Source organism: Branchiostoma lanceolatum, chromosome 9 (genome assembly GCF_035083965.1).
Source record: "Branchiostoma lanceolatum isolate klBraLanc5 chromosome 9, klBraLanc5.hap2, whole genome shotgun sequence".
Classification (NCBI taxonomy): Eukaryota; Metazoa; Chordata; class Leptocardii; order Amphioxiformes; family Branchiostomatidae; genus Branchiostoma; species Branchiostoma lanceolatum.
This window is the reverse complement of record NC_089730.1, coordinates 3,946,799-3,973,629: the sequence shown is the minus strand read 5'-3', so window position 1 is coordinate 3,973,629 and position 26,831 is coordinate 3,946,799. Positions and strand designations below refer to the sequence as shown.

The window sequence follows — 26,831 nt, the reverse complement described above, 5'->3', positions numbered from 1 at the left end:
TTAGTAAAACGTTCACATTTTGCATGATATTCAAATTATGAAATCAAGGGTTACACATATTTGATTTAGGTCGCAGTGAAGTACCAGCGCGATATCCATCTAGTGTAAAGATACCTTTTGTAGTATTTTAATCATATTTTCTAAAATAATAATTTGTTTAGACTTAATGTTTATCTTAATATTTATTTTACTTCTAGTCCCTGATATACTGTTTCATCGTCGCTGGGAATCATAGACTTGATCTTACCGCTTTCTCCTATTGGCTAATACAGTTACAACTTCCTGTGTGATGATTGGCTGGCTGTTGACAAAGGCGATGGCCTGATCTACAAGAACATCCCGGCAGCCAGCGAGGAGGATCTGACGTCATTCGGGTATCTCTTCACCACAGCAGCGAAGAAGAACTTCATCGACGGACACTTGTGGATATCAACTATAGCGGTGGGGATCTCTGCCAACTTCACCAGGGTGCAACGTAAGCACATACTTGCAAAAGTTGTCTTCTTCTGTGTATATTATAGTGGACATCAAGTAAACTTCAATGTCAAGCCCATGTCACATATAGCCGACTTTGACCTCCCGACCATCTCCAGAACATGTTTGGGAGGTAGTCGTGAGCTATGTCATCTATGGTTGGCAGTTGGTCGGCAAAGTTGCTTGTCTTAAAAAGTCGTCTGTGGAAAAACCGACTATAAAATTTGAAAAAATCAAAGTCGGGAGAGTCATCTTCTGTTTGGATGTGACTAGAGGTGGATTCCAGGCTACTCCCAACCCAGCGCCAACCTTGTTTGGGTAGTGGTCTTGAGCAAAGTCGTGGGAAGGTCCTGAATGTGCGAGAAGGGGCTTCAGCTAGGGTTTTCTCGTTATTATTTTACGACGGTTTCTTTGACTCACAAAGCCTTAGGTTACCTTGTTATTGTATTCCCAAGTTGGTCGTGTTGTTTCTCCATCCTGTTCTGCACCATGATTTCCAACGCGATGTGGTACGTTGTGGGCTCTAAGTAAACTTTTGTGTTGGATACTGTAGTATCTGAATACATCAGACCCTTTTACTTGTGTCGTTCCACACATTGGCATTTTAAAGCTACTAGTAGGCACGTCGACACTGACCGGGAGTTGGGTCAAAAGTGATAGAAGATAACCCCAAAGGTCAGATGTAGGAAGAGGCAGGTCAGAGTTGGTAGATCTACTCATATCAAACATGACAGGGAGTCTCTGTAAACTGGCTGCTATGGAAACCAGGGGTTCGGAGACCTCATACCTCCTGTTTGTGTTTGTCCCCAATCTCTTGTTCTCTGTTGTATTTCTAGGATGGTCGTGTTGTTTCTCCATCCTTTTCTGCACCATGATTTCCAACGCGATGTGGTACCGGACTGACAACAGTGTGGAGTCCCCCTCCGTGCTGAAACTCGGTCCCCTCAGCTTCAGTCTCCACCAGCTGTACGTCAGCGTCATGAGCAGTCTCACGGTCCTGCCGGTCAACGTCGTCATCGTGCAGATCTTCAGGAGCACCCCGAACTCCAAGAAGAACGAGGTGGTGCCGGATATTCCAGGTGAGCATTATGGTTCCAATTTCACGAGACGACGATTGTACTGCGCTCTCGCTGCGACCTAAACCGAATTTGTCTAATCCTTGATTTCATAATTGGAATATCATGTAAAATCTTCTTCTTCTTCTCGAGTCACTACTTCACGTAAAAGGTATGAAAAATGTATGATTGACAAGACAACAAAACACACAAAGCGTAAAAGATTATTTTTTTGTATATAAAATTCGTTTAGCGCTTTTTTAAATTTGAGGTCGCAGAGAGCGCACAGCGAGAGTGCCGTCCTAGTGAAATGAGGGTATACTATCCAGCACTCTTTACTCGTCTCCAACATCAAGATATCAATACTACAGTTACTCAAGCAACTGGACAATATTTGGAAACGGCCAGACGTTTCAGACAGCATCCGCTGTCTTTTGTCAGTGACTGGCCGTCTGACCGTTTCCAAATTCCTTCCAGTTGCTTGAGTAGCTGCTACCTTGCGTATCTTATTACCTGGATGTCCAACCTTCATCGAAACATGAAGAGCTGTTTATTTCTTTGAAGCCAAGAGACGAACTTGTAAGTTGCAGGAACAGGAATTTGGCCTAGTCGAACCTTTACTGAATACGATTGGTCAAGCCAAGTCAACTCCCTAGGCTTTGCAAATGAATGAAGGTATAGCTGAAGTTGTACTTTACATACTAGATTGACTGCATGTGTCTGTGTGGGACTCTGTAATCACCTGATGTCCATTTGCTATGAAAGTGCCAGCAATGAAAATTGGGTTTTCAAAATGTTGATTGTTGATCTTGTTACTGCAATCCTGAGTGTGATTAGTGCTGTCACCAATTCCACGTTCTTTCTTTTAGCGAACATTGACAGACAAATACGTAAGGTTTGTGTATGTTACCCGCAGGTTTAGGACAGAGTCAAGGCAGCAGAGACAAGATGCTGCCCTACTGGTTCGTGTACGTGGGCTGGGTGCTGGTGTTCCTGTCGTCCTCCGTCTCCGCCTTCTTCACCATCCTGTACAGTCTGGAGTGGGGGAAGGAGAAGGCAGACGCCTGGCTGATCACATTCTTCCTCTCCTTTGTAGAATCGACACTCATCATCGAACCACTAAAGGTACTGGTCATCTTGTTAATTCGTTTGTTTGTCTGTCTGTTTGTTTGTTTCTTTGTTTGTTTCTTTGTTTGTTTCTTTGTTCGTTCAATAATCAACAGCCCTAACCACAAGACCGCCTTGCCATCTTCGATACATCTATGGTCAATCGGTAATGGCTTGTAAAAAACCTTGATAACTTGATTCAGGGCATGATTTTATCAAACCTAAATGCCATATATGGGTGTAAAACAACTTATGTCATACCTGGGCCGGGATAACAGTCGATACACGGGTGTTCCAGACCGGTTTATATTTACCGTGTTGCTCGGGCACTAATGTCGTATTTCACGGGCTTCCATCAAATGATTCGAACGCGTTTCACGTGCGCCGAATGCGCCGCTGTAGAAAATTCAAATATCACATTTATACGTTTGATTTGATGTTGTTGCAATTTTTGTTCGAAGACAAACTTTTTTTCAACTTTTCCCACATTTTGCATTGAAATGTGTGTTTTTTAATGGGTGTGACGAAAATGAAATAAAACGCGGTGTATTCGACATCACCCCTAGTCCAAGCCCTCCTGCTTGTCGCCCCGGCCTTCAGCTCTCGGGCGATCTGACCCGCTGTCGGGCTGGTACTTCGGGTGATACTGAATACACCGTGTTGTAGTCTATATGTATTGACAACCAGAAAACATTTTCTTTAAGGTTGTCATCGTGGCCGCTCTGCTTTCCCTGATGTGCAAAAAGATGATGGCTACTGGTGAGGAGCTCACGAAGAATGTTAAAGCACTGGCGACTATTGGTGACGACGAGACGGGTAATTCACGATATTAATATAAATCTGACCTTCATTATAATTGCAAAATTCTTTGTGCTGTCCACCCACTGTGTTGGTACGAGGATGAGTTGAATAATAATGCACGTGGGTTTTCTAAGGGTCATTTCAGATCAAAATCTGAACAACAAATTGAGATATTTCTGTGCCAAGACATGCCCATTTACCTTTGTACCGAATTTCAACTCTTTCGGTGAAAAGATCGGCTTGTTATAAAACCACTTTCATTTACTTTTTGACTCACCATCGGATCTACATGTTGGTGAACGTTAAATACATCCTACTTGCCATTTAGATGATCAGAACCGATTCGTGAGGGAACAGAGGCGTAAAGGAGCACCCAAACTGGACAAGACCATCGTTCTCCAGGCTGGGGAATACCGACAACGACGTACCAAAGTCAGCCAAACCATCCAAGAGATCGTCTCGTACTTAGTTTTCCTCGTTTTTCTCCTTTGCGTGGCTAACATCGGCGTCAGCAACCTGCCGTACTACCTGCATCGCACGGTGGAGTTGACGTTCAACGACAAGGTCTTCAAGGTGCGTGTGGTCGTGTTTTCTAATCACCCCCACCCCCCATATAACAGTACCTCTTAATCTATTCCTTCCATCCATTGTAAGAACCAGGAAGTTTCTATATTTGTTTGTTTCCACTACCATTCTGATAAGCCTTATACATAATTTTCCTGATAATCGTAATAATCTTAGCGTTTATTAGATATTCGATGCAGATTATCTTGTTTTGTTACGATCTATTTTTTTTTTTTTTTCCATACGATCTCTCTTTGATAAGGGCGTATCTTTTACTGTACTTTGAATGATAACAATGAAAAAAAAATTGGGACCGCATTGTTAGCAGCAACACCTAGCTGCAGTGCGAAGTAAAATAAGTCAGTATTGCCCTGAGGAAGGTGCCAGACGGTCTCTCAAACGTCGGCTGTTGTTCTCAATATCTTGGATGTGAATAAGGAACCTTGCTATCCACATAGAACAAAAATATCATAATCCTAGTGTTAAATGTCTACTTTTCTTGCGATCTGTTTTCACTGACAGAACATCACAAAGAGAGGGACAAAGGAGAACATGAAGCTATGGTTGGAGAAGACGGTAGTGCCGGAGCTGTTCCCGTTACCGAGGCGAACGAGACGCAGTGTGGACACTTCTGGTTCACCGATGATGACGAACCTGCCACTCTACAGGCTTACGGAGCCAAGGCTGCGGCAACAAAGGGTGCTGGACAATGGTAAATATTTTATTTCATTGTTCTATTTTCAAAGGGATCAAGAACCAGTTTAGCTCACTGAAGATCTACTGGGATCTATCTTCCACTGGGAGTGGGAGGGAGGACAGGCGCTATGTCTAGTATTTACCAGCGAAATTCTCCTAGCTCTTTTAGACAAATAACATTGGACCACGGCTTTTCGTCCCGCCCTAAAGACTGGAGCTTGCATGTCGGGCGAGAGACAACAGCCGGGATTCGAACTCCCAACCTCATTGTCCAGAGTCACAATCGCTAACGGCGTAAAGCAACCAATATAAACACTTACTACTTTGGAATTCACCGACGTCGATGAAGTTTAGCCTGAGTATTACTATTAACGAGCAGAAAAATTCTAAACTTACAAAATGTGCTTTAAAGTGCTTCGAGATGGCCAATACACAAACGAATGAACCGCCTTGTCTGATCTGAATGTTGCCAGTCCCTTCTGTACAGCAAATTAACGTTGCAATTTGACTGATACTGTATTGTTTTTACTCTTATAGGCAACTGGATGGAGAGGAATGCTTTTCCTGGATGGAAATCTTCCGGACACGACAATGCAAGCATTTCCAGGAATCTACAGTCCAGCTGGAACTATTCCGCCTCACTTGGGTACATCAACTTACCGTACGTTGCGACGCTTCAGTCCTTCTACGAAGGCGGCTTTAACGCACAGTTCGGCAAATCAAGAAATTCTGCAATGGGAACTGTTGCATACCTCTACTCCAACAACTGGATCGACCGCAACACTCGCGTAGTTTTTCTAGAATTTGCCTTATACAGCGCAAACGTAAACCTCGTCTGCATTGTGACCTACCTCTTTGAGTTCACGCCTATTGGAGCAGTCATCCCAACGTCGTGGATTTCTATATTCACACTCCATGACTATGTAGGGTTGCAAGGAATTCTGCGGGGATTCTTGGAAGTGATCTTCATTTTCCTGGTACTTCATTTAACATGGAGGCTAGTAAAGGGAATTTACGGCAGTGAATTGGCCTTTATAAGCGAGATTTGGAACTGGGTTGAAGTGGTAAACTTGACGTTTTCTTGGATGGTGATTTTTGTGGGTGTGACGAAGATTGTGATTGTTTCGAAGACGAAAATTCCTGACCTACAAGACGATAGTGGTGAGTGTTGCTGCAGTTCTTGTCTTCCAATTTAGTGGGCTCAAATTAAGTGATATATTCAATTTGAAAACCCATTATGTAAGGTTCGGACAATACAAAAAGTAAGTTTTCCTACCATATTGCATTGCATAATAGTTCGAGGTGTGCCTAACTGGTTACCGACTGATAAGTATTTCATACCAGCTCAGAAAAGGACAAGAAATAGTCATGCCTTTAATACCAGAGTTATCAACCAAGGATAGATGTGTTCAAAAATTAGTATCCCGAGATCCGTAGTAGAATTAAACTCGTTGTCATCAAATACTGTAGGAATATCTTCACTGAATAGCTTTAAAGGACGGTTGCAGTCAGATGTGCAAGAGTTAGATGTGGCAGGCCGTTCAGTGTAACATAACCAGTTGCTGCTCCGCTGCATGCCTGTGAAGCTGGTGTGTTACGCCGAAAGGGTGGTTATACCGGCTATACAGGTACTTAATCCTGAGGGACAAAAAGGTAGTTTATAAAAGGTAGGGTCTGGTTTGAGATGGTGTTTCCCACTCATGATCGGACCTTGTACAGTATAGCTTGTTTTACACAGTGCACAAACACCAGGAATACAACCTAATGATGCAAATATGCTTAAAGGTCGTTATATTGGTCATTCGGATGAAGGTTTTGTTTTTAAGAATAGTTTTCATTTTAGGGCCCAAATCTTACATAGTGCATCTTTAAAGAACGTCGTTGAAGTTTCAAGCTACATGCATAATGGATCAAAATTGTTTATCAGATATCTTGAATTTTTTTTCTATTACTGTTTGTTTGTTTGTTTCTTTATTTAGACTTAAGATTGCTCTATCAGCCATCAGGGATGCTTTTCTGTGAACAGGACAGTCGTTTCGCAGCATTATAGTTCGTTACTACCTTCAGTTTTCTCAATGAGTCATATCGATATCTTTGTGTTTTGTCTATTGCAGAAAGCACGCATGAACGGTTAGCCCAGATTGCCTTCATCTCCGCCCTGTTCACCTGGACGATGGCGGCGGTGGTCTTCATCAACACCGTCAAGTTCCTCAAGCTCCTACGGTTCAACAAGATCATCTCCTCCCTGTCGAGATGCCTGCGCGCGCTGTTCAAACCACTCATGAACTTCATGGCCGTTTTCTTAGTCGCGTTTCTGGCTTTTACGCTCTTCGGGTGGACGGCGTTCGGTCGCGGTCACCAGAACTACCGATCTGCGATGGAGTCCGTTGTCCAGACCTTCATAATCTCGATAGGGAAGGTCTCCTTATTCATACCCATCACCAGAACCAACGAGTTTGCGAAGCTCTACTTCTTAGCTTTTATCATCGTGATGATCTACCTGATGATGAATCTTCTCATTTCGGTTATCAACGAAGCTCTGGCGATCCGGGGTGAGGCGCAGCTGCCACCCGAGCAGAGGGAGATCGCGGAGGGGATGAGAGAAATGGCGCTGCGGGTAGCTGGAAAGAGACAAGAAGCTCGTTTTCCAGGTAGGATTTGTTTGTGTGTGTGTGTGTGTGTGTGTGTGTGTGTGTGTGTGTGTGTGTGTGTGTTTGTGCGTGTGTGTACGTGCCCGTGTGTGTGTGTGTGTGCGTGTGTATGTGGGTGTGGATTAGGCCATGTTGATTTGATTATATAGATGCCATCTTCTATGAACGCCAAAACTGATGCGAGCGTGCGAATAAAAGTTCGCCATATGTATTGTCTCATGTTGCAGCTTTTGTACGATTTGAAGTATGACCGAAAACATTTTTTTCTTTAACAAAAGGACGAAAAGTGGTGCGCGCGCGGATGTCATCCATATGAATCTACAATGACCAAAAAGAGTCATAAAAGTTGATGAATGTGGTAGATTTCAAGCAAATGAAAATACGTAAAGGGACAGTTGTTGAATAATGTAACTGGAAAAAGTTTCGAAACGGTCATTAGCAGAAAACAAATGGAAAGTTCGCTGATGACAGTTACTCGTGCAATTTTAGCCAAATGTTTGTGATCAGAATCAAATATAAAAACTTGAAGGTATTGGAATGCCTAATAACTTTTTGGGCTGCGTCCTGTGTTTTGTGGTTTGATACACATCTTTTGATGTCGTGTTGGTGAAACGGTTAGCGTGCTTGGATCAGAACCCAGGGGTCTTGGGTTCGAATCCCCAAACTTGCCCTTGGGAAAGGCACTTTACGCGACCTCCACACTCCACCAAAGTGTACAATTGGTTCCCTGACTTCGTCAGAAGAGGTAAAAGGCGGCGGGAGGAGAGGGTTTGGCTCCACCTTTTAAATATCGTGTCCTAGACACAATAGATAACAACCCACTGCCCCTACTGCCTCAAAAGGGCTATATGACTATCCTTACGTGTAACTTTACCTTTTACAGATCTTTATGCGTCCAAGTCGCCGGCAGACGAGCTGGAGAATCTCCTGAGTGAAGTAGAAACTAGAGTTCGGGACATCAATGTCGAGTGGAAGGAGATGGACAACCAAGTTCTGCAGCGACTTCCAGAATTGTCTCACGATATCATCAAAGACGCTCCCGCTTATCAAAACTTTAAAGACTTGTTGTAGCTGTTTATGCCTCTCAAAGACCTTAAAGAAGAACTAAACCCGAAAAAGGATCATGTAATTTTCCAAAAGATAATAATCTAAGGTAGCAAAAATGTATACTACTTTATCTTCATAATAAAGTACTAACTACACCGAATAACAGTTACTCAAGCAACTGGATATGATTTTGGAAACGGTCAGACGTTTCAAGTAGCATCGACGAATTTTCGTCAGTGACTCTGAGCAAGATTTGTCGAACAGCAATTTTAACCACGAATCTACTTGACACGTCTGACCGTTTCCAAAACCATGTCCATTTGCTTGATTAACTGTTATTTGGCGTATCGTATCACCTGGATGTCTAACTTCATTAACGTATCAAAGTACCACTAGTCTCACACGCTTTAAGACGCATTCAGTATTCTACTAAACTCCCGAAGGGTCGTTATGGCATTAGTTGCTAGAATAATTTGTTGTTAGCAAAATGTCTTCTGGTTTTTACGTTTCTATAATGTATGCATGTATTCATCTATCACGGTGTTGAAAATATTAATAAATATTATTTGGAGTGAAAAAAAAAACTATCCGAGTACTCTCAATTTACATTATATAAGCAATCTCAGCATAGAATGTTAAACTTTCTTCCAACACTAAGGTATTCAAGGATCGAATTTTCGACGACCACTGTCGCCTTATTCAGGATCAATAATGACCAATCACTGCCGAACGTAAACTCGCGAGAGTTACGGACATCTCAGCCTTTGTATACAATGTGCCTGACAATGCCTGATTAAAGTTAGGCTTTGAAAACTTGTACTTTGACATCTTATCAACTTTAAGTCTCCGTGGTGTGCTATCGACCCTTATTTCTGCCGAAAATTTTCCATCGCGTAAATCACCCCAACTGGAATTCGAAAAAAAGGCTGATTATGTATTTATTGACAGATCATTTATTGGAAAATAAACTCTCATATGGAGTTTACTTTTCCTTTAAACTAGTTGAAGTGCTCAGTTCTGTCCTAAAGAAGTTGGTACTGGGTTAGAACCTGATAACAACTTTACAAAAATAATACACTGAATGCACTATTTCTATTTTAGGTCTGATACAAGCATGCAAAAAAGGGAAGCTAGACATAAGTGCAACAGCACAAAAATGACATTGACACGTTTTTAACAAATATCTACCTAGTTTCTAGCACGGCAAACCTGAAACAACTAGACATGTATGATGTAGTTAAACCCGTTTCTCCTTCTCAAATGTAAAGTGGGTATCTCACAGGACTGCGCCTAATTGCGACTTTGCGAATATTCCATTTCGGGCACTTGCGACGCACGGTTAAAATACGTGACCTCTGCAAAAGCATTGGAGGCACTCAGAAGGTCACATTCTCAGTTTCGGCTCCAAATCAGATACAATAACTTTACTGGAAATCGCAGTGTTGCCTCTGACTTGAAAACCAATGTACAATATGGTCAAGAGTCATCAAAAAGAGACTTGCGGTGATGGCGATGCTTTGCGCCATGTTGCACCCATTTGCGTCATGCTTGCAATTTGTTTTTTTATTGTTTTCGATTTAAGAAAAAAAAATATTTTCAAGTGATAACTTTGCACCGATTTGAGTCTTTGGCGCAGTTCATTTAGGTACCCGCTTTAGTGTTGACAGCCACTCGAAGGAGTAGGGCGAATCTACATAGTGTCATTTCAGTTCATCAGTTCTGTTGGAGCCGGGCTTTTCTAGCCCTCCTCTTGGCCTCAGCGGCTGCTATCCTCTCAGCTTCAAAAGTAGTGACGCTGTTGTAGCTCAGCTGACGCCAGGTGCTGCGATCGTTGCAGAGAGCTTCAAAGTTTGTGGGGTCAATGTGACCCTTCTTTAAGTAGTGTTTAAGGGTGTCTTTATATCTCTTTCTCTGTCCACCCCTAGGCCGTGTCCCTTGATCCAGTTGTCCAAACAGGGTCTGTTTGGGGAGTAGAGTAATTGAAAGCCTTTAGAAAACAAGACTTTCAATTCGGACCATGTTAACTTAATTTGCATGAATTTGCATAAAGAGCCCTTAGCTGGAACCATGTCGTCCCACCTGGACAATTGTACATTGTACATTGTACCTAAAATAGATCGATAGCACCTCGAGTGCTAGCTATCATTCTATGGTACATGACTAGTTGTGTATAGGGCGGGCTATATTTCTCATTTTTTAGGCCTCTTCTGAGAATTTACTTCTTGACTATAAGAGATTAATTAATTATATCTATCTATCTAAAACCGAAGAGGGATCTTGAGAAAAAAGCCACGTGCATTTTATTCAACTTTTAAAAACACATTTTGACGTCCTTATAAACATAGAAACAATGGTCGAGAACGGTTTACAAGTCAGGGCCTTTACCTTTGACCTTGCGCATGCTTAATTAATTAGAATCATGAACGATCGTATACATGAGGATATAAACCACAACGTCTGAATATGCTACAGCTCTAACATGAGCTGGCTAGGGCAAAGTTTTGACTAAACAGGAGGCCGTTAACAACATGATGGTTTACGGAAAACGAGAAATTCTCACCGGTATGAGCGAATCGCGAGTACGCCGGATCGAACCCGACCTCTCTGACCTTGTCAGTGCGACCCAGGAAGAAGTTAGTGACCCGGTCCACCCTATGGCATTCTGGGAAGTCTTTCAATGTCCCGTATGTGCCAATGGTCTGGACGAGACAGTCGCCTTCCTCGTCTCCCTCCAGGATGTTCAGTTTCTTTAGGCTGATACGGTCCCGTCCGACTAAGCCAGACACCTGAGGACAGAGCAATCATCAAGGACCCTGGTCTGCAGCGACATCTAGCAGGATATACATGCACTACAACCCGTAAGATTCTAGCTACATGCACATGGTGAAAAGAATCTATGATTCGATGTCCATAAACAATTACTGTAATAGTCAGCAATTTCTGCTGTTCAATCCCTAACAATTATTCAGGTGTTTTTTTTTCTATGAAAGATATAGTCATATTTTTACTGATCATGGAATGAATGAGTTACCAAAGTTTTCCCAATTCCCATTATCAATGTAATTGATATCAACCATTGTATTGGTTTAAAAAAGAAAGACAAAAAACGCCTGATATAATTGTGTATCCCGATCAACTTACTATGTCGATGTCAGCATTGTCTAGAACATCGACGAATTTTTCTAGCTTGGTTTCCGGTATGAACAGGAAGTCGTCATCCACCCAAAGCATGTAGGGAGTTTTCACTTGTGATACCGCTAGGTTCCGCCCAGCAAACCAGCCCTGTGGGAAGGAAGGAAAATGCAAAATACTTTTCTTTGGTGCACAACCTTATTTTTACAGGGGTTGTCGTGTCCAGGCACGGAACGGGATACAGGCCGACTATCCGAAACTGTGCCCGGAAGCGCTGTCAATCACTGTGATTGATCAAGACGGGCCGAGGGACAGTGACATACTTATTCACGTTTCCATATAAGGTAGCGTGGTTTTGTATAAGGCAGCGTGTTGGGGAAAGACTACCAATTGCTGGCCCATATACTTTCAATGGTAGACATATAAGGAAAGGGCTGTCAAAAGTCACCTACCTGAAGTTAAGGTCATGGAAAACTCACATTGGCAGCGTAGTCTGACCTCTAAAGTGTCAATCTACTGAGTTTCGCCGATTTTCCACCGGCGCAAAGTGGTGAAATAATATCAAAACATCAGGAGATGACCTTTGACCCCCCTTCACAAGACCTGATCACACCCAAACTACACCTATTTCAAAGTGTACCGGACACTTCAAACACAGCTAAAACCCTGTTTTTCTAACTAAATGAAATAGCCACAACCCTTACCTGTCAATTCCAGCTCAAAAACACCAACATTTCCAACAAAGAGGCCTCCTGCAGCTACTTTTAAATAGCATGTACATGCGGTTTCTGTCTGGCATTAAAATGGACCCTCTGCGCATGACTCTAATGGTGAACTTTGGCCTGTTTTTGTTTCCCTCAGCCCCGCCATCTTTGTTTTTCGTGGCGCTGGATACGATTAACTACTATAAAGAACATACGATGCTAATGGAATGCATACGCGATCCACTAATAAGAAACATACGATCCTTACGGAGTCCATACGATCCTTGAGGGAAACACATAACATAATAATTCTGTAAGAATCTTACTTTTCTTAGTAGTGGATAGTCAATAATGCATTCCGTAAGGACCGCATGTATCGTAGCAAGGTGTTCTTAGTAATGGATCGTATATATTCCGTAAAATTCGTATGGATTCCGTAGCATCGTGTAAACACTTAGGTAGCCCTGAAGTAAACTGGCGACAAGATGGCGTCGGTATTGAGGTTGACCAAAAAAAATACAAGGTTGTTTTTCTAAGGATTACAGCCTCATCAAACTATTTACGGAGGTAAAATAGTTATGTTACACCGTTGAATATTGTATGATATATTACACTGTCTGAGTACATGATTGAATTATTCAGGTGCTGTAGAACATACGCCACAGTGTGCTTGAATACAACAGCAAATGGTATAGAATTCGATATAAATCTTTAACGTGTCATTTTTCTGATCTAAAGCAGTGCTAAGATACCATGTGCACCCGATCCTTTGGTATACGTGCACTTTACACATGTAAATCATGTATGACCTTCTAGAAGCTGTTATCATAAAAAGGGACTGAGAAATCGCGATTTAGTTAATCTCAGAGTCTAAGTTTCGTTCCTTGTCACTGGCCATGTGCTTGTAGAATATAGTCATCTTATAGTCTTACCACACCGAAAGGCATGACGTAATGGTCCACGTTGTCTCCCTGGAGATCCTCGACCGGACGGCTATCGTCTGCGATGACAATCCGGATGGTCGGGTAGAACTTCCGGATGCTCCGGATCAGATTCCGGACGGAGAAGTACCTCAGGAAGGTCTTGGTGACAACTGTCACCTTTCGATCGATATTGTCGTCTGCAAGGTGGTTGCCGGGGAAACAAGGTCAGAGTATATCGACCTGCCCAGGTCACGTGGGGAGGGGGGTGTCTTGGTGAAACAATGCTATCCGACTATTACTACTAAGACAAACTTCAGCCTATCTGGTACACAAAGCGATATTTTCTATGTATTGTTGTCATATCTAACTCCTACATCCATATACATAGGTCTTGTTTTCTATAAATCATTCCAAAAACGAGACAGAACTACCCATGCATGACTATATTGTAACCCAAATACTGTTTCGATCATATTTTGTAGTTAGAATTGTAGAATAGCCTTGTAGCATTGATTTAATTTGTTTGTTTGTTTGTTTATTTTTATTTATCCAGGGGTAACATATCGCCTGTGATGGCGTTTTTCAATGTGCCCTGGGGGGCAAATCCCCACATTCAAACTTAGATACATAAGATAACAAAAGTAACACAAACTGTAATTGAATAAAAATATAAAGTAAACTTAACTAAATGCTTTAATTTAATGCCATACATTGTACCACGTACGATTGTAGACCAATAAAGTTCATTCATACACTCATAATACACATACAATGCGACCAAATTTAGACCATGGGCGCTATACAATAGCAGATATGCCCAACACTCTATACATAGCAACAGACGGTTAGATAGAAAAGTATTCCCCTATATGAACAATTTCTGACACTGGGAAGACTAAGAAAAAATAGTACAGGATACAAAACTAGATAGCATTGACCAGGACGGGTCTTCTAAACTAAGACAGAGAAGACTGGAAAAAAAGAATGCTCTCGACTGACAGACCCTGAGGCCTACTTATGGAAGATGTACAATAAAAAGTAAGGTTGTCATAGCAACCAGCAGGAAACGCCCACCCGAGCCTTACCGGATCCGGGGTCATACAGGAGCGGAACCGGCCGGAAGTTGATCCTGATCGGGATGGTCACGTCATGGTCCAAGTACCGGAAGTTGACTTTTTGTGGGAGAAAAAAATACCTCTTCGTTTTGATTTTTCCAAAATCTTTTGTTTACAGTAGTTATGAATTAATGAATAATGTAATCTATTGGGTTTATACCAAATCAACATATTTTCTTACTCAAATAGCAATGTATAGTTAATCTTATCTTGGAATCTTATGAAACCTTAGTTAATCCTACCACTTGTAGTATTTTGTGTGAGAAGGTTTTCGTTGTTCCGTTTTCACTATCGATTTAGACAGTGATGTATCGATACTTGGCTTATAAGTACCGTCTTTTGCATTTGGGCTCTTGCTTTTGTATCGATTAAAAGCATGCGTACAATGTGTACTGAGGACCACAGACTTTTGCTAAGAAAGATTACTCGATGAATGTAGATCCATAAGATAAAAAAAGGAGATTTACCCAAATCGAGTTTTCCTACTTCAGGTTCTGTGTTAATGTAGACTAGGAAGTCCAGTTGCCGGTTCAGATGAAGCAGAGACGAGCTCACGATCTTTAACGACCTGGTATTTCGTCCGCTCGTGTCAACTTCGGCAACTTCCGCCGCGATATCGAGAACTCCGAACTCTGCCGAAAATTTCACCTGCGAAAAAAATTCGTCTTGTTATATATAGCAATCTTGGTTGTATTTATGTGGTCGTGACAAATATACAATAAATGACTTACACATTATATCTATCTTCCTATCTAGGATATATTTCTTACATCCCCCATTCAACAAGGACGGCAACCTCACTGCGCTCAGACTGCGACGTAAAATTTTACAGATTGCTATACAAATTTTATAAAAAAAAACCTTTTTTTTTTACGTTTTGGTGTATTGTTGTCATTTTAATCATCCTTTTACACTTGAATAATATTCTAATTATGAAATCAAGAGTTACACAAATCCTGTTCAGATTGCATCGAGCGAGGAAGAAGTGCAATTACAGTGTTGTGGAATAGGGGCCATGGAAGGGAAACTCTAACCTTATATTGTTCTCTTAAAACGGTGTCTTCGACTGAAAGTCCTGTAAAAGATTTTGTGGAACGTTTATGTTACTAACCAACGGCTAATAATATGCACGATTAAAGGATAATTGAAATTTCTCTTTATTTGCATCGCAAGGCTCTTGTTTTTGTATGGATAGTTGTGTACGTGCTACACATCTGTACGTTTGGGACCGCATAGTGATGTCATCCCCTGTGAGTGTACATATGTAAATACTTTGCGTTTGGAAATGCATCTTATTATCATTTATAAGCAGCGACCCCTTTGCTGCAATGCTATGTGAACCAGTCATAACAGCCTTGAAGAAGGTCATAGATAAACCTCTTGGTTGCGTAAAAAAGAGTATTTTTATTCTTCTCAAATTGACCCCAAAAGGCAACAAATTTCAACACTATGCTTCACACCTCCCTTTATCTTAAAAAAAACAAACAAACTTGTGAACGTTATTTTTCTGTTTACATGTAAAAATCAAAACTTACCCGGAATGCCGATAGCTTCTCCCGGCACGACTTGTAGCCCCATGGTGGGATAACTCAGCGGACAGTGTCCCCTCACCAGCAACAGGGGGTCAGACATCCTCGACACTCTGTTAGTAGAGGGTATGTGCAGATAATTCATGAAACTTTCGCCATGTGTTCGCGGCTTTTGCGGTGAACTGTTCACCGCGAATCCATGACACCGCGGGTATGTGTTTCTACTGTGCTAGAAAAACCGCGAATTTAAAGCACCGCCAAAACGCGTTTTTCCTCTTACCGCGAAATAAAACCATCGCCAAAGTATTTCAATTTACAGCAGCATCGTTGAGATTTGTTGTTGTTTGTTGTTGACAATTTTTACCAATAAATATTTGGCTGAAATATTTACTCAGACGACAAACTCAGTGTTTTATTCAAATGTTAAACGTTGTTTACCTTGTAGCGCCTAGTTGCACATAGGTCAACAAGTTTCCTTACTGTTTCCGTAGCATGGGATTATGTGAAAGAAAGGGTTGCTTCTCGGACACCATTTTACGTCCCTTCCGAAAGACAAGTGCAACTCCAACCGAGGTGCCCCGTACGGTAAGCTTCTAACCTGTCGCGAAATTTCTCCAGTTCTTTCTTCCTTCGCTTCTTTAGGTCTTCCTTCTCGTCTTTAGCCATGGCCTTGGTGAAAGAAAGCGACTTTTCTTCGCAGACGCAGGGGCCTGGGTCAAGCAGTCTGGTGTGAAACGGAGGTAGAGTTTTTGTCAACACATTCCTTAGATTAAGATCAGAGTAAGGCAGACTTGGCTCAGACAGTACACAAGGCGCTAGCCTCCATAGCAGGCTCTCTGGGCCTCAATAGGGGCTTATAATACACGTATTGCTGATGACTTCTTCTCGTACTATATAGACCACCAGCCCGTAACTATTAGGCCCTGCTATGGAGGCTAGGTGGACGCACCCAGGAAAAAAAACACGTCGGTGGGAAATTCTTATGTTGTTGAAACAGTTCTTCGGATATTTTATGGACGTCCGGACATCATTGCCCCTATAAAGCCATTTTAAGCTACAGCCAAACCATGTACAAGTGGCAACCTCTACATAAGGACCACCTGGTCAATTATATACAGTCAAACCTCTACTAGTTAACACTTCTACGTAAGGACCACCTGACCAATGATATAAATGTTCAGTCAAACCTGTATAGGTGGCAACCTCTACATAAGGACCACCTGGTCAATGCTACTCTTTTTTGGTGGTCTCTTAGATACTTTTCCCCATTGACATAGGCAATACGAATCCTGTCCATGTAGTGACCACCTGTCCACAAAGACCAGATATTATCGGTCTCCTAATTAACTAAGAGGTCCTCTTGGACAGTCTTGATTTATCGAGAAATCGTGAAATTTTTGCAGCAAGTCAGTAAAACAAAAAGAAACTCACCTCGCTGTCTCGTTGATCCACGTAACAGGGATGTCTTCTTTTGTCAGCTGTTTCTTCCACCGCGAAGCTCCCTCGGCGCTATGTGTTGAATCCGACACCATTAAATACAGCGTCACATTGACCAAAGCGAATCCCAGACATAGGCACACTTTCTTCAGCATACTTTGAGCTATTCGTTTCCCCCTCAAAAGATCCCATAAACTCATTTTTACAGAATGCGGAAGACAGACAGCGTCACGACTTTCTCCTGCGTCTGTGGAACGAAGTAAAACTTACATCCGGGTTCCTACTTAGTCTAGGAAATAGGCTCCTAGACAGAAGGACGCTTTCTTTCTTAGCCTATATTGGAGGGCTTTCGACTTGGGCTTTGGGAGCCACGCTGTTCTCTGATTGTCAATTTCTTCTTCTTCTTTATTTCGCACAAAAGTTAAATACATTTGGGTTGTGTTTTGGAAGATAGACAAATATTGTCTATGAGGGTTCTTCCCATGTTTCTTTGTAAGACAAAAGATTAATGAAAATAGCTGAATGTGATGAAACAAAATATTGAATAAAAACTAATAACTATAACATGTAAACACCACCTTTGACCAGCCTCAAGTTAAGCCTGAACCATGCAATTTCAAGCCACCTGAAAAACTGCAGCTATTTAGAAAAATGTATAAGCCCACAGTAGATTTTATATAAGACTAAAAAAGCCCGTAGCAGAACCTGATTTTGGCTTATATTTTCTGATTCGCAGGCGTGTTAAACTACGAACCATTATAAACACTGTCTTATCAGAGATCCTTTGGATAAACAGCAATTCCCTCGATTGAAGGCTTTCATCGAGGCTGCTTCCCGCGTTTGCAGGAGAATGATGTCATCAAACGACAGCTGATCGCACTTGTTAAGTTTTCGGTGCCTATAGGTGTCCAGAAGGACGGACTTGTATGACCTAGATAGCTCCAAGATGACCTGCTTAAAGGTGCTTGCAACTGGTGTCAAGTTTCACTGAACGACAACAGAACAAAAGATACTCATGACGGAGAAAGAAAGAAAGACCGACTCTCGCTTATCAGGGTCTTGCGATTTATCAATCTCCGTGCAGCGTACGGCCCCGTATCTGTCGAAAATCTATATTTCCGTATTCTGCTTGACCTTAGCTTCCGGATCACTGTCCGAAGTTTGGATACGTTAATCCCCCACCCCACCCCCCCCCCAAAAAAAAGAAGAAAATTGGTATCTGTCAGGATCTGACGCCTTTTCGTGCAGTGCAAACGACAAGCTATCAATTAAACGCAATACATATTTGCCGCCTGTCACTGTAAGTGTGTTCTATTTATTCAGTTGTAGATATGTATCTCAAGGAGTTTGACTCCAAGGGGCTTTGCTTTTCGTTAATCCCGTAAAAAAGCTCTTTAAAGTGTTCCATACTTACGTAAAGGACTTTCCTTTCTTCACTTTTCTCACAGATCACTACAAAGACTTGACTGGATAGACCGCCTCCAATAATTGCATTTTCTGATTTCAATGTTTCAGAGAAAACTGTAGTCGATATTTTAGCGGAAGCAGAGTGATGTAATAACGTTGGCATATAATATCGGTTCCAGAGTATGTTACGTTGTTCTGGACACCCAATCACTCTAAAAGACGTCAAATCCTCCGATGTCTTTGCTTCTAATGGCCCAAAATACGGCATTGTCGACTGTTTACCTTGATAACTTCAATGTGGTGTGTCACCGATCTCGGACTGTTCTCCCGATATCTCGACTTAATTTGAAGACCTGCGGAATATTTCTGGCTCCGGATGACCCTAAGATAGTCTGCCAGCTGATACCCTGCGACACCCGGAGTCTATGATGTCGCGGTAAAAAATGGTGCAATAAAAATACTAAACGCTTCATAAACTACTAGTACTGTGTTTACGTGTGAGCTAGCGAGGCCTTAACATGGATCTATGTTAGTATTATAAGTTGGCGTTAAAATCGTATGAATGATAAAATGATTAGCGGGCAGATAATTCCGTGAAATTATGAATGAAATCTCAATGTAAGGTTTGTTCAGTCGGCGTATAAATAAGCTGACTGTCGAGGTGAGTCGGTTGCAGTTTCGTCGACTTCCGCCTGTGTAACATAGCGTACATATACTTTAGTTCGCAATGTGGCACATACGTGCCCCATAAGTTATGAATAGATTAATCAACCCGGATTTCTTAGAAACACTGTCAACTCCCCCTGGGAGGTAAAAGAAACATGTGAAGTGCAGACAAGATAAGACAGATACAGGTGAAGTCACGGCTGACAATATAAGACAGAAACATTTGAAATGATGACCCTCCTTGAAAAACTGTCACATAATTAATTGACCTGTCAAATCTGGTAAAGATCCTGGATTAGATAAGGAGTCCCAGACAGATGAAAAGGGACAGACAATAGGCAAGACAACACAGTTGGACGACAGAAATAGAGGAGAGAGGATGTGAGTGCGAAATAAAAATCGTTCCTGGGCCACGGCAAATCTTGTGTGTCTGTGCTCACTTGATCCCGAAGTAGTATTCCTTCTACTTCTCTACACCTGACCCAATTTAAAATAGTCGAAATACTGTGTTCTGCTACCTCAAGCAATTCTTTTGGTAGCCTTTTCACCTGATACCGGAAGTGGGAATGATGGGTACGAACAGGTGAGGTCGACCTGTCGAACAGGTGAGGTCGACCTGTCGAACAGGTGCTACAACATTATTGCAGACTACTTTTCTCGCTACTGTGTCAGACATCACCGTCACCAATCTGCAACGGTAAAGCGATCTGACCGGGCTGCTGTCTGTAAGGATATATCCCGTACTTCAGTTGTTTTTACACGTTCGGACTGATACATAGGCGAGTTGAATCGGTCGGTAAACCAGGACGATAGAGAACCGCGTGAACAGAGGAAAAATACGCTAACAACGCCTACAGGATCTGAACAAGACCCGGAAAAAACTGATCACACCCAACTGGTCACAGCTCTGAAAACGTGTCTGAAAACGAACCACCAAGACGTCTGTAATCAGACCACCTGCTAACTTGTGCTGCCGAGATGTCCCCGATCAAGCCCGTGCTGTTTTGGACTTTCATTTCCGTGTTGTGCGTGGACGCTATTTTTGCTAAGGACGTGGGAAACGATGACGTTCCGTTTCCCCCCACCCTCCAACCGAGCGACTCTGGCCTCCCAGTCGGCCATTTGTTACCGCTGGGCTACCAGAGAGAACCAGAAGGGCCCGTTAAGGAGTACACACAGCCGCTGGCTCCGACAGAGTTCTGGGAGCAGCACGCAAGGGACCCCTACGTACCTCTTGTGTACAGACCAGCGATCGCCAAGGCCCCTGCTGTCACCAACTGGCAGAGTGATGAGTACATCAGGGAGAAGTATGGAGACTTGGACGTCCTGGTCGAGAAGAAGATCGAAGATCGTATGAATCCTGTCCGCCTGAGGATGCCCCTGAGCGAATTCCTAGACAACTACCACCACAAGCAATGGTACGTGGTGTCTTTGCTGCCCGACCCTATGAGAGCCGAAATGCAGGTGCCTCGCTCGCTTCTCTGTGGGAATTTTAAGGATAGCATCCTAGAGTCGAACCTGTGGTTATCGTCCGGTGGGACGAGGTCGGTTCTACACTATGACGCCGACCACAACCTCCACTGTCTGATCTCTGGGCGGAAAGACTTCATCATGATCCCCAACAAGTACGGAGATAAGCTGGACTTGGCGGACAACAAAAAGACCGGATCCGGTTTCACTCACATGAATGTGGATAAAGTCGACCTCGTGAAAAATCCAGAAGTGTCAGAAGTTCCCTGGACCTGGGCCACCCTCCAACCCGGAGACTGTATCTTCATTCCGTCGCGTTATTTCCACCAAGTCAGGTCGTACGGGCGCAGCGTGGCCGCCACCATCATGTGGGACCCCTTCCGTGAGTTTAACGACTCAGAGTGTGCCACAAGAGACATCGACAAATACACGGCACTGAGTGACGTCAGGCTACAGTGGACGTACAAGAAGGGAGACAAGGTCATCGACATGGGGTACATAAACGTGGAGACGATGAGGAACATCCTTCTGAACGAAATGGAAGACGAGGAACTCGACAAGTTTACGCCTGAGGTTCTCTCGATCATTTACGCGTACAACATACTGGATGAAGAAGAAGACGAGCAGTTAGGAGAAGAGGACATGGAATATGTTAGAAAAGTGTTTTCCCTCATGGACAAAGATCAGAAAGGGTACTTAACTGAAGAAGAGCTGCGAGGGTTGGACATTGAAACGCTAAAACTTGTTACACGTTTGATAGAACCTGCGCACGGGCCTATTGGAGAGAACATGGGATCACGTGATGAGCTGTGACACACACATGATAACATTATGGCGTTATCTGAATTATCTAACCTTTTCTGATCTACGAAATCTTTCTAAAATCAAAACACTTACCACGCAGTTGTATTATAGGCCAGCGATAGTATTTTGTTGTATTTTGCTCAAGTTAAAAACACAATGTGCACTTTGGAAATAAAATAGGTTAGAAAGTACAGGGGTGAGAAAGAGTGACCAATATCTCATGTGTGATCTCCCCCTTATCCGAATATAATAGTTGAAACAAATAAATGAAAGCAGACAATTAAGTACTGAATACAGCGATATATGTTGGGAGCCACAGGAAAAGGGTTTACTTAACAACTGATAAGTTTACTATTCACTAGTCTATGTATGATCTGAGGGGTTTTTAATTCAGTTTTTTTGAAATAAAACTTAATTGTAATTCTGTACAAAAATACAAAGTACAAGCAGTAACTGTCAATTATGTGCAGTATTAGTCCATTAATGTATTGAAATTGTTTTACATTGGAAAGGTGGTATCTTAACCCTCAAACACCCGAACCAATTTTTGCGACTAAAATGACTGAGCGGGGTCAAAATGACCCCAAAATGTTTTGTTCGGTAAAATCTCCCTGTTCACTTTTTTGCCGATTGTTATCCATACATTGCTTCATCAATGTAAGAGGAATGTTTTGGCATCTTTAGATGTGAATAAATCCCGGTCATTATAATAATTTATGCAAAAAGATCAGATGGACAACTTCTTGAATCAAACCTATTTAGACCGGGAGGGGATTTTTGAGGCCCATGCAAAATTCATGTTGCCATCACTAATGAACGGCTTACGCGAGAGCCACCAAACTAGGGTAGGTGGCTTTTCATAAACTGTCCTTAACAAAAATTTCGAATTGATAAAGTAAGCTCATCGTTTTTCGTGTTGCCATGGTAACGGGTTTTTGACAGGCATATTTTACAAACTCTGCTTATTTTAGTTCAAACAATGACGTTTCGAGGCTTTGTTCGTACGCAAAATGTATTTTCTTACATTTTTATGATCTTATGTAATCCAATAAAATTTTTATGATTCAACATTGATATTTTATGCTGATTTGATGACGTCATCCGTCAAAATCCAAGATGGCGGATATAATCCTATAAAATTACGTTATCATGACGTCATTACATCATTATAACATGATATTTGTTATGGTTATAATGCTAATTCATATGTGCATCATCCTCTGAAAATTTGGTGGTCATACATTTTGTAGTTCAGGAGTTAAAGAGGGCAGGTCCCAAAAACAGCACATTATTTTTGCTGGGGTCAAAAATGACCCCAGCGGACTCATCACAGACTTTCCTATATAACGTCAACAGTATTGTGCCCAACTCCCTAGAAAATTGTGAGAGGTCAGAAAAGATGTCTACTGACAAAGTCAGGGAAGGAATTTTTTTCAGATCAAACATGTTCAAATAGCACGTCAAAATCCAAGCCTGGGGTCAAAAATGACCCCACTCGGGTGTTTGAGGGTTAAACAGGACAAACGTAGCCATGTACGTGCCTGTGAGGAAGATATAGTATCACGTCAAAAGGTAGCCAGACAGACCAGTAGACCAATTCAATCACCGATATTTTCTTTCGAATACCATTCCCAAGTAGTAGTCGCAAAAATGCAGCGGACGCTTAAGGTCAAACAGTGCTCGGTGTTACATATGCAGTGCACAACTTTGATTAAACAGTGTATCTACGAAGGTACAATGTTATGTCGAAAAGTAGTTAGATCAGTAAAGTCATAGATAAAGAATAAATACTGATACTTTACAAATCAAATGGTGCTTACGTATACCATACATGAATAACTTAAACCCGCTATGGAGAGGTCTTACTAATTTGTAATATGAATGTTTCTCTCACAATTCTACAAAATATCATCATCATCATCATCATCATCATCATCATCATCATCATCATCATCATCATCATCATCATCATCATCATCATCATCATCATCATCATCATCATCATCATCATCATCATCATCATCCATCATCATCGTTATTCTTATTCTTCTTCTTATTATTGTTATTATTGTTATTATTATTATTATTATTATTATTATTATTATTATTATTATTATTATTATTATTATTATTATTATTATCATTCTACAATAATAAACATCTTCATGGTGTTGTGTACATCTCGATGCGGAAGATGTATGGCCACGCACCTTTATCAGACTATCATATTACATAAATGCTCATGACATGTTTCATTGAAGAGGAATACAATCACTACCAGTGACACAAAGAGTTCATTGCACTATTATGAACAAGTGATATTTTTTGAAAATTTCATAATATGAACATGCCGTATTCTGCTTAAATGCCACAGTGACTTGAATATATAAATAGTTATATATTTGATACTTCACACATTATTAAGTAGTTTGACATATTTATAAAAGACCTGCGTATGTCAGCACGGCATCCTCTCAACATTGCAGGATTTCTGTCGTGTTGTTTTGGGTAAGATCCTAATAAAATGGGGGTTTCAGGGGAATATAAACCGTGCTGTAAATCAATCATAATCGTGTTACTCGCAAGACACTGTAGTATTTGCAATAAACTTCTGATTTCACATAGAATCATTAACAATTGCGGAAAATTTCATAGAATTTACATAATATTGTTCGATGATACCATTTGTCTATGGCAGAAGACAACAACATTGCATCATCTCGCACAAATGCTAAAGAAATAATTAAAAATCAGAAAAAATTGTTTACCTCGATTAGCCACAAAGTCAACATATCTTAAAGGCCAGAGGTCATAATTTTGTCAAACCACTGCTTTACATCATCAATTCCATTTTCATTGAAACCTTCACCATTGGGACATGCCTGTTGACAGTTCTGTGTGCCTACGCTAATTAAAGTCTTAGGATCTTCTTCTTTCTTAAAGCTGGTTTTACCTGCAGTTTCAACTTCTCTAATATGATATTGAGGTACGTGAAAGATATAAGACGACCGGTCATACGGTTCAATTGTCCCGGACATGGTTTCGCACATGCAGGAATCTCCTTCTCTTTCCGGACCATTTCTGTAATCTTCCTGATCATCAGCCTGGGTGTTCTGACTGGTGGTAGTTTGATGATAAAATACATTGTTTTCAACTTGGTCAGCCGCCATGTTATTTACCTGACCAAGTGAGGCATTAGTGATATCAGGGTGCTTCCTGACATATGCACAAAAAACAACTACCCCTACACCACAGAGGATAGCTATCACTCCAACTACTGATCCAGTCACCACCCAGCCTGATGCCATGGCAACGGTTTGAGAAGAGGACGTCTCTGTCATGGGTTTAGAGTGGGAAACACACCCTTCTTTCAAGTCTGTCACCGTATTGAATGCTCTAGTTTTTGACAAGACACCTTTAGAAACGTTTAGTGATAAATCATTTATCTCAGTCTGCTGAAGTTTCGGTTCCTCACTCCGTGCTTCTGAACTACTGAATGCAAGTGGCAGCAAGGACAAAGTTGTGACGTCAGACGGACGAAGGTCTTGACGTTTTGTGGGACAGGAGCTATTGGGATCACAGGTTTCACTTTGGTAGATTTTACTATTTTTGCCTGACGGACCCCAGACTGCATAACATCCTGAGATGTATTCATTTAGCATGTGGAACTCTACGTTTTCTACTGTAGGAGGTGTTTTACAGCGGAGCAAAGACTGGTTGTTATACATAGCGAATGCAATCTCGTTTCCCCTGAGGAAATCTACACATCTTGGTGATGTTTCTTTTCGGCACGTTTCCGAAAATACGGCGATATGAATAGCCCAAGCTATGTTGCAGTCACAGTGAAAAGGGTTACCCGTTATGATAGGTTTGTATAGAATATCATATCCATTTGGTACATACGCGTTATACCCTAGATCACACGAAGACAATGTCTTTAGCTTATTGTAAGAAATGTCAACCCTTTTCAAGTTGGGAAGGAAGTACTTTACAGGATAAAGGCTGACGCAGAAGAGCTGATTATGTGACAAATCCAAATCAACTAACTTTGGCATGTTCTTCAGACAGTACCATGGGAAGTAAGTTAAGCTGTTGTTCCTTAAGTTCATCTTCTTCAAAAAGGGCAGGGTCAAGCAGGGAAACGTGTTTAAGGAGTTATTTGGAAGATGAATCTCGACCAATTTCCAATACAAATATTTGGGAGCACTCTTTAAACCTTTATTGACACAGTATAATCGAGGCATGTTGCACAAATCTTTAAGCTGACATCCTCGAATTAGCAGTGTGGTAATTCCTGTCCAAGATTTTATTTGAGCTTGGTTTAGAGGAACAATAATCAAAGCTAAAACGACTAACACGTTTGGACATCTTGCAGGTCTTCCTTGGCACCCCATCCTGCTAACAGTGGCAAGTTATGCAGAAAAGACTATTCCAGACTAATCTTATTAGTTTTAACAAGGCATATGGGTTTGAATCATTGTGTACCTTTACCCACAATAGTTCAATGCAACTACAATACTATACTTAACTTTTTTTGCCAAATGTTGCATAGGTCAGATTTTCTTAGTATCTATGCCAGCCAGACTGAGAAAGAACACGATTTTTACGACTGTCCACACGAGTTTTTGGACCGACAGCTGTTTCTGGTGGCGGCTGGACACGTGAGTTTGGGTCTCACCTGACGAAGACACAACCTTATATACGTCTTGGTCCGGATTAGATGTCTTTACCAGAAGTTTCCGTATATACCTAGACGCGAGAAAAAAATTGAGATATCGCAAACTGACAAACATGGGGTCTGCTGGTATTACTAATGGACAGAACTAAGCACCAAAAGATAAATATTTGACCCGACTTTGTAAGGTTGGTTAAGATGCAACACAGAACATATCTGTAAATCCATGCAGGTCTAGTATCTCTTAAAGCTCGTTTTCATTTAAATGTACACATTTTGTAACTTCCGTTACCGTTTAAAGTAGGACGTTTTTGACATCAAGATTTGCCACACATATATAGTCACAAATTGTCATTTTTAAGACGACTTAGGATTTTTTTTGCTTTTAAAAACGACAGTTTGGAACCTTATATGTGGCATATCTTAATGTCAGAAACGTCTTATTTCAAAGGGTAACGGAAGTTACAAAATGTGTACATTTAAATGAGAACGAGCGTTAAATGAGGTCCTCTATGAAGCGTACTATACAAGGTCTATCTGTAGTACAAATGCCAGTTTCTCTGTTTTGAAAACT

The 26,831-nt window shown here is 41.5% G+C and overlaps 5 protein-coding genes across 5 annotated transcripts; 3 read left to right on the top strand and 2 right to left on the bottom strand.

Moving 5' to 3' along the window:
• Positions 1–1,360: 1,360 nt before the first annotated feature.
• On the top strand, positions 1,361–3,469 carry LOC136442022 (polycystin-1-like protein 2). The gene is made up of 3 exons (XM_066438611.1): positions 1,361–1,553; positions 2,446–2,654; positions 3,341–3,469. The coding sequence occupies exons 1-3, from the start codon at positions 1,361–1,363 to the stop codon at positions 3,467–3,469; spliced, it is 531 nt and encodes a 176-aa protein (XP_066294708.1).
• Positions 3,470–6,815: 3,346 nt separating this feature from the next.
• LOC136441416 (polycystin-2-like) lies at positions 6,816–8,444 on the top strand. Its single transcript, XM_066437700.1, has 2 exons — positions 6,816–7,348; positions 8,232–8,444. Exons 1-2 carry the CDS (start codon positions 6,871–6,873, stop codon positions 8,417–8,419), a joined length of 666 nt encoding a protein of 221 aa, XP_066293797.1. The 5' UTR covers positions 6,816–6,870; the 3' UTR covers positions 8,420–8,444.
• A 2,228-nt stretch (positions 8,445–10,672) lies between these two features.
• Positions 10,673–15,371, bottom strand: LOC136441421 (beta-1,4 N-acetylgalactosaminyltransferase 1-like). The gene is made up of 6 exons (XM_066437704.1): positions 15,304–15,371; positions 14,737–14,917; positions 14,240–14,326; positions 13,164–13,351; positions 11,537–11,677; positions 10,673–11,181 (listed from the first exon to the last, which is right to left on the bottom strand). The coding sequence occupies exons 4-6, from the start codon at positions 13,176–13,178 to the stop codon at positions 10,870–10,872; spliced, it is 468 nt and encodes a 155-aa protein (XP_066293801.1). The 5' UTR covers positions 13,179–13,351; positions 14,240–14,326; positions 14,737–14,917; positions 15,304–15,371; the 3' UTR covers positions 10,673–10,869.
• Positions 14,202–17,390, bottom strand: LOC136442021 (beta-1,4 N-acetylgalactosaminyltransferase 1-like). Its single transcript, XM_066438610.1, has 4 exons — positions 17,230–17,390; positions 16,397–16,522; positions 15,805–15,911; positions 14,202–14,326 (listed from the first exon to the last, which is right to left on the bottom strand). Exons 1-4 carry the CDS (start codon positions 17,388–17,390, stop codon positions 14,202–14,204), a joined length of 519 nt encoding a protein of 172 aa, XP_066294707.1.
• A 2,896-nt stretch (positions 17,391–20,286) lies between these two features.
• Positions 20,287–21,591, top strand: LOC136442020 (bifunctional peptidase and (3S)-lysyl hydroxylase Jmjd7-like). Its single transcript, XM_066438609.1, has one exon. The coding sequence runs from the start codon at positions 20,287–20,289 to the stop codon at positions 21,589–21,591; it is 1,305 nt and encodes a 434-aa protein (XP_066294706.1).
• The last annotated feature ends 5,240 nt before the right edge of the window (positions 21,592–26,831 follow it).

Excerpts from the sequence above, each read along its gene's own strand:
- LOC136442022 (XM_066438611.1), top strand. The coding sequence starts at position 1,361 with ATGTGGTACCGGACTGACAACAGTGTGGAGTCCCCCTCCGTGCTGAAA. Across the intron at positions 1,554-2,445 it reads GGTGGTGCCGGATATTCCAG|GTTTAGGACAGAGTCAAGGC; the intron begins GTGAGCATTATG and ends TGTTACCCGCAG. Across the intron at positions 2,655-3,340 it reads TCATCATCGAACCACTAAAG|GTTGTCATCGTGGCCGCTCT; the intron begins GTACTGGTCATC and ends ATTTTCTTTAAG.
- LOC136441416 (XM_066437700.1), top strand. The coding sequence starts at position 6,871 with ATGGCGGCGGTGGTCTTCATCAACACCGTCAAGTTCCTCAAGCTCCTA. Across the intron at positions 7,349-8,231 it reads ACAAGAAGCTCGTTTTCCAG|ATCTTTATGCGTCCAAGTCG; the intron begins GTAGGATTTGTT and ends TACCTTTTACAG.
- LOC136441421 (XM_066437704.1), bottom strand. Across the intron at positions 11,182-11,536 it reads ACAATGCTGACATCGACATA|GTGTCTGGCTTAGTCGGACG; the intron begins GTAAGTTGATCG and ends CTCTGTCCTCAG.
- LOC136442021 (XM_066438610.1), bottom strand. The coding sequence starts at position 17,390 with ATGCTGAAGAAAGTGTGCCTATGTCTGGGATTCGCTTTGGTCAATGTG. Across the intron at positions 16,523-17,229 it reads TGGATCAACGAGACAGCGAG|ACTGCTTGACCCAGGCCCCT; the intron begins GTGAGTTTCTTT and ends GTTTCACACCAG. Across the intron at positions 14,327-15,804 it reads AGAAGCTATCGGCATTCCGG|TCAACTTCCGGTACTTGGAC; the intron begins GTAAGTTTTGAT and ends TCCCACAAAAAG.
- LOC136442020 (XM_066438609.1), top strand. The coding sequence starts at position 20,287 with ATGTCCCCGATCAAGCCCGTGCTGTTTTGGACTTTCATTTCCGTGTTG.